Source organism: Cibotium barometz, chromosome 56, assembly GCF_041138505.1.
Source record: "Cibotium barometz isolate CiBa-2024 chromosome 56, ASM4113850v1, whole genome shotgun sequence".
NCBI classification, from domain to species: domain Eukaryota; kingdom Viridiplantae; phylum Streptophyta; class Polypodiopsida; order Cyatheales; family Cibotiaceae; genus Cibotium; species Cibotium barometz.
In genome coordinates this window covers 36783711-36795760 of record NC_141101.1, presented here as the reverse complement: position 1 = coordinate 36795760, position 12050 = coordinate 36783711, and the positions used below count along the sequence as shown (strand labels likewise).

Below are 12050 nucleotides of genomic sequence, written 5' to 3'. Positions count from 1 at the left end.
GTTCCCATTGGATGACTCTAACACAGGTAACATGGAGGAGAACCTCCTCCCACTCACAGACTCGGTGGAGGAGATGGTGGTGGTCATTGCTCTGGAGGCAGCCAGGAATGCAGAGCAGGTAAATGTCACCGAGAAGGAGTTCCAAGTGGCACAACAAAGTGTCTCCCGTGCAATCGTGGCTTGGACACCAACTTCAACACAAAATATCGACGAGTCTAACTCCAACATTGACTTGGAGCGAAAGGCTGATGTAGACGAGGATGATAAGCAAGAGAACATGCTAGAGATAGATAGTTATGCTATGTAGGATGGGGGAATGCATGCTACTACATGACTATATCCGGCTCTTGGGTGGCCACTACATCGGACACCTCCCACCCAATGACTTTGTGATTATTCCCAAAGAATTCACACCCAATGCCAACTTCCTCCTTTTTGCAGCAATAAAGACCTCTCAAAGAAACTCTACGTGGCCACTATTGGGTGATCGGTCAATTTTGTAATCCTAGTCATGACCACTTTTGGGAGCGGCTATAGAGGCAAGGTGCTTGCCCAATTAGGAGAATCGCCAAGTTGCTTGGCCATGACTCACTGTGAGAAATTGCCATTGCTATTCTAATCGGCGAGCACCTTGTAGCTATCTACGAACCTCTCTTGTAAAGACTATTCCCAAATCCCACATGTAAATTTTTATATCAATAAGTCATGTGGACATAAGCTTGTATAAGAGTGTGGAACTAGATTTGGGGGAAATGGGTAGGTTACTGTGCAGACTAGTGTGTAAATGGTCTTGGTGTGAAAATAGCTTGTCCGGCCACCCCGCACAGTGTATTTTCGCATCCTTTTGGACACTTATCACAAAGCATCAAAACACACAAACATGTGGAATACAAAGCATATCATATTTAAAAAATCAACATCTTTCGACTTCTTCGATTTACAAAGCATCGTAAATCTTTGGGATATAATTCAAGTCATCAAAAAAACTATATTTGAAGGTATTACAAAGCTTCCTCGCTACAAATCGAACCTAGCAAGGGAAGTATATCAATCTAACAAAATTGGTAATGATGCATGACTTCACGATCCTTGAAACCAAGGGGGACTCCAAAAACCGCCAACAAAATTTGCACCATAGACTGCTGGTGCTCTTCAACGTTCCTAGCAAGCCACAATGTCCTTGTGCGGTCCGCTTGTGGTATAGAGGGGTCATTACGTGGCCTCCCACTCGTCAACATGGAAAACTGAGCCCTGTTGATACTACATGCAAAAAAAAATTATCAATCTGAGCGACAAGATTGTGCAAATCCCTAACTTCTAGCTCCTAGGTTGAGAGGGCATCCTCATCAGGTTGCGTGGGGACCTCGATAGAGGATAAGTATCGTGCGAGTTCGGAAGCAGTGCTTATACAAAATGGACAAAAAGAGAGAGGGTTTTCATTTATAGTGGCCAACGTAATCATTACACTAAACCCTAGTTTCTAGGAAAATGTCACACACGAGAAAAACGGGTTTTTAAACACGGAAGATAACATGGTTCCATATTAGGCAAAAAAGAACCATTTACATTATCATTTATAACACCTGATTACATTCGATAGATAATACACATCAACCCTAGGCCTTATTCAAGTCTATAGGGACCTATACTTTACCAACTCTCCTACGTGTAACCCTCCATGCTACATGACATGCAGGTCCTATCCTTGCCCTTCACCTTGTTGTTTTCTGACCCTTACTTTTCATTTTGGCGATTATGGGCCGATTTGGACATTTGAGCCCTCCCTTGAGAGGTTTCTTCCAAAGGTATAACGGAAGAACCAATCTAACATTTCTTTGAGATAGTTTGATCGAGTCATGTCACCTCCATGTCTTGTTGTGTTCTTGAAATAAACTCCCCTTGTACGGTCATGATTTTTCTCCATTCCTTGGGTGCTCCACATGTCAGGCGAGCCGTAGGTGAAAAGTGCATTAGAAGAAGAAATCTGTTTTGCAAAACCTTTAAAAGCATTATATTACCATGTAATGCACAATATTCAATTCACCCCATGTGCCGACCACGGCTTCAATGAAGCTTTGCAACTCTACTTGAAAATTTTTACGGTTTTGCTCTGTTGTGCTGCTTTGACTCATCAACCGCACTACCTTATTGAAATTTTCCCACACTTGCTTACACAAAACAACAATGTTTGCATCCAAGGAGTCCAAAGTAGTACAAGCACAAAGGTCTTTCCATAGCTCCCATTCTCTTTGCAGGAACATTTTCACCTTCCTCGACATGTTGCCTGTCTGCATTTCTCTGAACCTTGTCCCGTTTGTTAAAAGGTTTCTGGAGAAACCTTCTCGCCTTGCCTCCACTCATTGAAATCTTTTGAGCAACCATATGTGAAACTCCAGAGGTCTTTTGGTTAACTCGTATCTCCACATTGCCCCCAGGTTGTGTGTGATACCTTTCTTATAATAGTGTCTCCTAGCAATTGATGAAGAGCTTTGTAGCCCTTCATGCTAATGCCTACCTCATCGCATGCCTTAACAACATCAACACTGTTAATACTTTGGGAAACCTCTTGTATGATTTCATTGGAAACAACCCTACGTATCTTCTTGCAAACGGGGATCCCTAATCATTTTAAGCACATGCTCCCTCGTTTTTGTGAAAGAACACAAGAGCTCATTACGATCCCCGGTTTGATCAGAACCTGTGGCATCTTGAAGGAATACTCTAAAAACCAATAAAATTACATTGACATTACACAAGTACACACATGATTTACATTGGCATTTTGAATTGGAAGTGCTAGAGAATAAGAAAGAGGAGCCATATCGCACTGCTTGAATTCTCCACTTACGAGTGCCCCCCCAACGGCAAGTGTTTTTCATGTGGGAGATGGTATGTGTAAGCTTTTTCACACACGCTACTCTTGATTTACACCCTCAAGCTCCTTGATTTTTGCTTGAGCTTGAAGTAGGCATTGGTGTACACTAGCAAGGTTAACTTAGAGCGTATGCAACTGTGAGTGATGACAAGTAGAAGACTCTACCAGCATCGTCAGTTGTTGCTAATCTCTTTTGTAGTAGCCGATCATCCCATTCTCACCATCTCCCACATACTGAATAAATAATGGTAAGTCTTTGAAAGTGGGTGGGTAATGCGCTCTTGGGTCAGTTGGTTATAGATGCCCATCAACCCATAGATCCATATTAGTGTGACCCCCTTGTCTTCGTACATTTCTCTCATGTTCTGTGAGATGAACCTTGGCCAAAGTTGCATACTCTTCCAACACCCACACATGCAAATACACCTTGCATCGATGCAATGGCACATTAGTGTTAGTGATTTCACACAATGCCATGCTTATAAAGAGTTGATAGTGGAAAAGAAGAGAGAGGCCCTAAGCTCATAGTAGAGAGAGAGAGAGAGAGAGAGAGAGAGAGAGAGAGAGAGAGAGATAAGAGTTGAGATTAGAGGGAGTGAGTGCATGCCATAACCTTCCAAAGGAGTTGAGATTAGAGAGAGGGACGATGCAGTCACATGAGAGAGAGAGAGAGAGAGAGAGAGAGAGAGAGAGAGAGAGAGAGTTTGCAGGCCATTAGCTCATAGTAGAGAGAGAAAGGGAGAGTTGAGAGTAGATGGAGTGAGGCTATGTAGACCAAGCTCACAATGGAGAAAGATATTCCAAGGAGTTGAGATTAGAGAGAGGGAGGATACACACACACACACACACACACACACACACACACACACACACACACACACACAGTTTGCAGGCCATAATTAATGCTCACAGTAGAGAGAGAAAGGGAGAGTTGAGAGTAGATGAGAGGATTGTAGAGAGAGGGATAGAGTGAGGCTATGCAGGCCAAGCTCACAGTAGAGAGATGAGTATAGAGAGAGAGAGAGAGAGAGAGAGAGAGAGAGAGAGAGAGAGAGAGAGAGAGAGAGGTTGGTTCAATTTTGGGAGGAAAAAGAGATTGAAAAATGATTTTTTGATATATATATCGATTTGGGATAACTTTTAAAGCAAAATAGTTCAAAAATGAGAGAAAAAAGTAATTTACTATTTTTGGCCCCCCCTTAGTTTGCGAGATTGATGATGTGGAAAGTGACAAGAGATCTCATGACACTTTCCACACTGATTTGGTGGGGAAGTGGAGGCATTAAATGAAGGTGAAAAAGGTGGGGTTTTAGGGGGAGATCAAGGTTAAAAATTGAATGTTTTACATATATATGGGTATGGGGTCAGTTTCAAAGAATAAAACTTGTAAAATGGAAAAATTTTTATTATCTATTTTGCCCCCCCTCCCTATGAGCTTGTTAGAAGGAGAAGAGGAGAGAGAATGACAACATTAGACCCTATTTTTTAAGGAGAGTTATGGGCAAATTATGGGCTCCAAGTAGGCCTCTTGATTCACCTTGTCTCCTTAAGAAAGCACAAAATTAACCTTAATCCCTAAAATTAGGAGTCCTTACAAGGCCCAAAAGATGTCCAAAGGTCTCCTAATGTAAGGCTCGAAATGCCAAAGGTATGTGTGAATACACCAAAAGATATGCAACACATGACACGAGAAGGCAAATCACGATAGCAATCATAGAGACAAGATGATAGTATATGAGCATCTCTTCTACCATCACAATCAAAAGTGCTGTTAAAATGATGTCGATGATGATGTGAATCTGTACCATGGCGATCAAATGAAAGATAAAAGTAATAGGAACAATCCATGGTTACGTGTGAACAACCACTAGTAAAGGTAAAGGTAAGTAAACAAACTCACAAAATCCCAAAAATGTGACACAAGCCCACAATGTGCTAATGCCTGTGGGTCAAGTCTATGAAAGCACAAATAGTGATAGTAGCAATGCCAAAATATGCGTGAACAATGCTAATAGTGCACAAAATGCACATCATGCATGAACAAGACCAAATAATGCATCAATATGTGTGGCACACCTCGCACGTGTGAAAAATCACCAAGGAAACTTAGGGCGTGTGAATAAATCCAAATAGTGCATCAATGCGTGTGAACAAACCCATTAAAGCATAAATCTTATGAAAGAGACCCACAATATGCAACAGCATGTGAACAAGCCCAAACAAATCCACAAGCATGTAAATTTCGCTAAGGTCCAAATATGTGTGAAGAGGTAAGGGCTGGACAAAATATGGATGGGCACAATGAGAACGGACAAAGTGCAAATGGGCTGGCCAAATAATGGGAAGTGTGGATAAAAGAATTGAAAAATTAAAGCAAAAAAGAGGGAATGGTGTGAAAGGGGGGAAAGTGTGAAAAAGGTAAGAACCCTAAAAAAAGCCTCCCTTCACTTCATCACAAGTTGGTTTGAGCAAAAGGTTTTCTTCTTTCTCAAGCATTGGCGCCTAGAGTTGGGAGCTATTTTTTTCTGCAACTCCTCTACTAGTGCGAATTGGCAATGAAGAATCTGCCTTTATTTAAGTCATGAACAATTTTGTACTTTAGTCGCTGTGGGCAATATACAGCTTTCGCATCAAGAAGGCCATAAAAGTCGAAGCGTTTGCCTAAGCTTTCCTGGCAGCTTTGCGTTGAGGGCACTCATGTGAGCGAGAGAGCACAAAAATGAACGACGCTTATTATGTTACAGCTTTGCTTTGAAGGCACTCATGTGAGCGAGAGCTGCAAATGAACAAAGCTCTGCCTAAGCTTACATTGTGTAGCTTTTCGTGTGAGCGAAAGCAAATAAACGAAGCTCTATCTAAGCAGCTTGCGTTCCATGATATTATGGAGCTTTTTGCTTTGAAGGCACTGTGAGCGAGATTGAGCAAATGAACGAAGCGTAGGCTAGTGGTTTGAATGAAATGCAAATACCGGCTTTTTTTCTTTTTCTTTTCTTTTTGTAAATAAATAGAGGACTGCATGAACACACACCTCTGCTGCACATGTCGCCTGAGCCTGAAGAAGGCGATGAAGACCACGAACTGTGTTGAGCAAAGGCGCTGAATAATTTGTAACTCTTGTGTGTTTTGTTGTCACACTAGCCATACATACATCTCTTAAGGGGCCATACAACTCTTAAGCGCTGATCTTCGCTCATGTAGAGGCAGGCTCTTTTCTTCTTGCACCTGAAACTACGTGCGATTCAAACGCTGCTGCTATTTGGAAAAGATGATGATGCTAGCTAGTCAGAAGATCTGACTCTGAACATCTCTTGGTTTCTGAAGATTTGACTTGTTACTGTGAGAAGAACTGCTATCAAGATATGCTCCAAGAGGTGAAGAGGAAAGCTGTGAAACAAGGCCGTAGGAGCCTGTTGCGGGCGGACCTTATCATGGAGCTCCTTCCTCAAGATCTTGCAGAAATGGCTGTTGTGGTGGCTATTTAATATGTTCTTAAGAAGTTCCACCTTTGAGTTTGCAAGTACCCACTTGTGTGATGGTAAAGCATTGCTCTTTCATTAGGCAGTAACGCACAGAACCTCACATAAACTCTTATTACACCATACGGCATAATATTAAATGTGTGTTAATTGATGTAGATTGTTGATCAACTGTTTGCCTTCTTTGCAATTATTCCTTTACTAAGAAATCTTATTCACTAATCACATTAATTAACACTAATCCTTGTTATAATCATTGTCCAACTATCTACTGTTTGTCCTCTTTTCATCGAGAGCTTAACCAAAACTCAATGACAAAAAGGCTCAGGTATTATGTTATAGAATTCAATCTTGATTATACTACCATGTGTTGCATTAATCTTTTAAGGGTTAACACTAAACCACTGTTGTAATCACTTTCTTCATTAAACAAACTGCTTGTATTACCCTTTGTACTTGGATCGTTATCAAGATTTTACACAAAGATTAATAGAAATGGTAATAGGTTGTAAAGATTAGATGTTTATACCTCTTTTAGGCAAAGATTTGAAATATGATCAAGCTTTCCATTGTTGAAATTGTTGTAGACTTGATTTGTAGCAAAACTTTAGCCCAAATCCATGCAAAAAGCATGATTTGCCCAATGCCTTTGTAATCTTTATAAATTTGCACCAAGATTCTTTAAAGATTCAAAGAGTATATAATATCTGCTCCAATTTGAATTCTGCTTTGAAGTCCTCAAAATTTTGCAACATAACTTGTTCAAATCTGTAACAAAATTGTAACTTTGTACATTGGCTTTGTAATAATCTGCACATAATTGTAATCTAAACAATAACTATGCACTGATCTTGAATTTTGCACTCAAATTTATAAGAAAACTAGAAAAACTTCGCAAAATAGATCTTCAATTTGTTGATTATTGTTAAAAATTGCACCAAAATTTACAATATTTGCAATCTATCTCTAATTTCTTTGATAATCAGCACTTTTCTTGATGAATCTTTTACCAAAAATTACACAGCAACCAAGAATCTTCCCAATAATGTAAAGAACTCAAAGGATCTTGCAAATGATAGTAAGAAACTAGGATTTGTGTAAAGATTTGACGAAAAGAGACTCTAATTTATGCAAAATTTCTAGAAAATTCAAGAATATTTCAAGAAATGTAAGAAAATCAAGAAAATGCATTTAAAAAACTATGAAATTTGAGAATGATTAACACTAATCATGATCAAAAAATGCTTTCTAACAAATTAGATTAATAATAATCTAAAAATAATTATTACTAATCATGTTCAAGAAAATGCATTTAAAAAACTAGATTAACTTTAATCCAAAAATGATTATCATTTAATCACTCCTAAACAAAGATCTAAGCTAAGAGCTCTGATACCAATTGGGATGGAGTGATCATACAGTTAAGATTATGGACAATCATCATGGATTAATACATGATTAAGAGATAGTCTCATATAATGGCCATGATGCCTATGTGAGTTAACAACTCTTACCAAGAGGATGAAAATAGCCTTCCACAAGCCAAGATATTAAAGCCATAAGGCTCCAAGATTCAAGTTGACCAATATCAGAAGATGTCAAAAAGGTACAATAGTAGTCCATGAGCCCCCTTTTATACTTGAGCCCATGACCAAGGTCCTAAACCTAATCTAAAGTTGTTGCTTCATTACATCTAGTATCAACATCCTATGCTTTTTTTGCTTTCAAGCCAACATACACTTAGAACGACATCTCCATGGCCCTAACCAATGACTAATTGTAGATCCATTGTACTATCTCTCCATGTCTATAACATTTAAAAGCACACTTTTAAAAAGAAGGGCTCAAGGAGTCCCAAAATTCCATCATTAGATTTAAAACTTTTTTGGGTGTAAAATTTGGTACTTTTGACATCATATATGATTTCAGGAGGTCCAAAAATGGTAGAAGTAACTACAAACACGTCTATGTTCTGACAAGCTTTCTCCGGCTATTGATGTTTGGGAACGGAGAGTGCTACCAACCTAGCATGTTTCTTTCCTGAACATCAGCCGAAGAAAGATGGTCGGAACATCCAACGTCGATGCTCTAGGCAACACACACCCTTTTCTTGAACATTAGAAAAAGATGGTCAGAACATAGGCGTGTTGATAATCGAGTCTACCATTTTTGGGTTTTCTGTGCTCATTTCTAATGTCAAAAGTGCCAAATTTTACAGCCAAGAAAGTTTTGAATTTAATGTATATATTTAAGTTCCTTAAGAGTCTCCTTTTTTCTCTTAATATTAATTGGCATCGAGGTATTGAGTATATGGATGCATGGATGTTTCAAATTCCTCCAATGCTTGAAAAAGCTTGTGATAAATGACTTGTAGAAAGGAATTCGATATTGAAGTGAAATATATTAGACATATGGATTGGGTTTTTATGCTCATTCTATGATCTTTATATATTGTATCTCCTCAAATTCTGTAAATTATATTGGATAGGCAAATATAGTGTACCCCTCTCAAATAATGTAGGTTATGTGTTTATCTTGATGCTATAAACTTGGTGTGATGGTCTTGAGAGTTGGCAAAAGCTTGGCAAAATTGGAAAAAAGCTAGCATGCATAAGCGGCAAAAAAAAAAAAAAATCACAGTCTAGATACCTTAATTGTGTTAAATTTGCACTTCTTGGGGGCTTGGTGTGGTGGTGCCCAAAGCTTGACCATGTGCTACTTTTAAGGATCTTCAAAACATTGTCGTACAACCGAACATTGTTCCGCCTACATACTCTCTCTCCCTACCAAAACTTGCTGTTTTTAAGCAATTAATTAATGGCAGTGATTGGACATTTTACAACCGTTATATCCACAATCAAATAAAATGTATGAGCATATCATACAGTCGTTACCTACAAAAGCAAAGAAGATAGGCCAAATACGACCTATACAACATACCAGTCAAGCAAGCAGCTCACATAAGCAGCGGCGCAGCTACTAAAGGGATCAAAGTTAGCTAAAATAACATTTGGCGAGCAGGAAACTAGCTAATCAGTATTTTACGTGCTCTCTTGTATGAGCATAAATTTTGCCCTTATGCCCTTATATATATATATATATAAAGTTTGAAACAAGAAGGATTCCCCCCCACACAAAGGAGGTTAGGTCAGGCAAACCACAAAACCCCATTCAGAAGGTTTATGTTAACGGGTCCAGTATGCATTGTCGCTCCATGATTAACGGCGTCATGAGCTTGCGAAAGCCTACTTAATAGTGTTAAGTAAAGCTACTAAGCTGGTAAGCTCAATGGAAAGTTAGAATTCCGTAGCTTCTAAAGTTAAGTTCTTACATTGGAAAGTGAGTAGTAGATATAATTTAAAAAAATTTAAAGGAGATAAATTTTGTAAATTCTTATAATTTCACGATACATCTACATACACACAGTAAGAGAGAGAGTCTCTCTTAAATTTAGCCTTTGAGAGAGAGAGAGAGAGAGAGAGTATCGTGAAATTATAAGAATTCTTTTCCCTTAAATTATAAGAAACAAGATTTGGCTCTTTACTACGTTCACGCTTTGGCCAACCATGGGACTTTGAATCCTCTCTCTCTCTCTCTCTCTCTCTCTCTCTCTCTCTCTAACAAATTGCTTACATTTATTCGGTAGCAAGTAAGTTATGCGTTTGTTAGATTTTTTATTTGTGCCGCTTTACATGACTTTGATCCCCGCTTGCTTCTCTATTTTGTGCCATTCTTTTTATCACCAACAAGACTGTGACGATTTTGTGTATACATCTACATACACACATGTTGGTCGATCCTTGTTTCATGAGTCAAAAGGAAGAAGGATGTGATATTATGCTACTTACTACTAGTCATCTTTACAGTAGTTTCACTGCCAACCTCTATTTCGAGTATTTCTAGATCTTCAGTAAGAGAGAGAGTCTCTCTTAAATTTAGCCTTTGAGAGAGAGAGAGAGAGAGAGAGAGAGAGAGAGAGTCGTGAAATTATAAGAATTCTTTTCCGTTACTGCCGGGTTTTTTAATTTACAAAAAAATTACAAAAAAAAGGGCTCATCGGCCACTTAGTCCCTATACCATAGTTGAGGTAGCGGCAGCCCCCTAAATTTAAATTTTAAATTAAAAAGAACCCCTCAACTGAATGGGAATCCACTCAACTGAAAAGTGGTACAGATTGGTAGCGTTCAGTTGTGTACATTTGTAATCAATATTTTACGTGCTCTCTTGTATGAGCATAAAATTTTGCCCTTATGGTCATCAAAAAAAAAGGAACCATCCAAGGCATTTCTTTCACGAGAATTCTTTGATCTGACGCAGCTCTTCTGAAGTTCCGTTGATCAATAATACAAACAGCCCAAGCCATAAAACCATGACTTCTATATCAATTGGGTAACCTCCCAACAGCACGATCATTCTGTCTGATAGTGGACCAAGGAAATGCAAAGCATGTACAATGTTACATTAGATGACTCTGCTGCTTCGTCTATACTAGACAAGTTCGAAACCCTGCTTTCCCAATACACATAGTTTATGTATCCAAAAGGCTTCCTTTGCTGCATTAAAGGCATCAACTGGTTATGGAGCAGCCAAAATATATGCATAAAATCCACACGACTGTCAAAAAAAGTGCCTGTGTACGAGGCTCAGTCAGACAATCAAAAGGACAGGAGGCTATTGCTTACAGAGCGGAGGGGTTGTGATCTCAACTACGCCAGCCAACTCTCGGAAGTGGTCTAGTGCTTCCATCACTAAAAGCATTACCTTTCCTCCCTTCTTCTTCTAGTCTTTGACCAACACCCTGAATGGAAGCCAGCACAAAATCTGAATTGAACTTCGTAACCTTCAAAACGCTTTCTTATCTCTCATCTAAAATGTCAGTAAACAAACCAGGTAAGCCTTTCCCAACTATACTGTGAATTTGATGATTAAAAAACCCTTTTATTTGAGAAAGCAGTAAACCACCTGTGTAGACACCACACATCCTTTCTTCAGTTTGAGATTTTTGAACTGAGATAGCCTATGCTCCTGGTGCTGATGCTGTACACCCCGAAATTGTTGAAGCTTTGCTTGGAAATCAATAGCTCCAACCCCATTGCTCGAGTCCAAATTTGCATCTCCATCTTCATTTATTTGTGAATGAGAGAGAATCTGAGCATATGGGCTGCCAGAAGCTGTCCTTCGTATTACACTGAGACCTGCAAACTCCGAAGTGGTAGTAGGAGAGACATGCATGAGAGCATATGCTGGAACAGTCTTCAACCTTGTCCTTAGAATCTTGAACGCCATGCTTTGCTGCATACAAGCAACCAAATCATAGCCACAAAGCAGCCAATTCTGTCCACGCTATTTTAATGGGAATTCAATCAAAAAAAAAAAAGAGAGGAAGTTTGATGAGACTACCTGAGGCAGTAGCATAAGAAGCCCATTCAGTGCCTTGATCAGGGCTGGGTACCTACTGGGATCGAGAAGCTGCAATCCAGCTTCTCGATCAGAGATTGTAAAGCAACTATTATCTCATCAGAGATTGACAAAACAAACCTGGAGCCTCAAGTACGTGAAGATTGGGGTTTCTAGCAACCGCACGAGCTTATCCACTTGAACAAGAAACTTGACATTTATGTCCTCTTCTCCAAGAGATTGAATGACCGAAGTAGCATGCTGGTATGCCTGCAGTTTCAAACAAATCATTTGCCTATTCC

The 12050-nt window shown here is 39.2% G+C and overlaps 1 protein-coding gene across 4 annotated transcripts in view; it reads right to left on the bottom strand.

Annotated features, from left to right (window-relative positions):
- Positions 1-10447: 10447 nt before the first annotated feature.
- Positions 10448-12050, bottom strand: part of LOC147607174 (protein VAC14 homolog) — a 57333-nt gene continuing 55730 nt past the window's right edge. For 2 of the 4 annotated variants that reach the window (XM_086791423.1, XM_086791424.1), the window contains exons 17-21: positions 11890-12018; positions 11752-11820; positions 11314-11643; positions 11034-11149; positions 10448-10904 (exon numbers count right to left, since the gene is read on the bottom strand). In XM_086791423.1, coding sequence (XP_086647549.1) covers positions 11054-11149; positions 11314-11643; positions 11752-11820; positions 11890-12018 — 624 coding nt within the window. In that variant the 3' untranslated portion in view covers positions 10448-10904; positions 11034-11053. Of the gene's footprint in view, positions 10905-11033; positions 11218-11313; positions 11644-11751; positions 11821-11889; positions 12019-12050 lie in introns of all 4 variants that reach the window. The other 2 variants (XR_015264894.1, XM_086791425.1) reach the window with 2 other exon arrangements.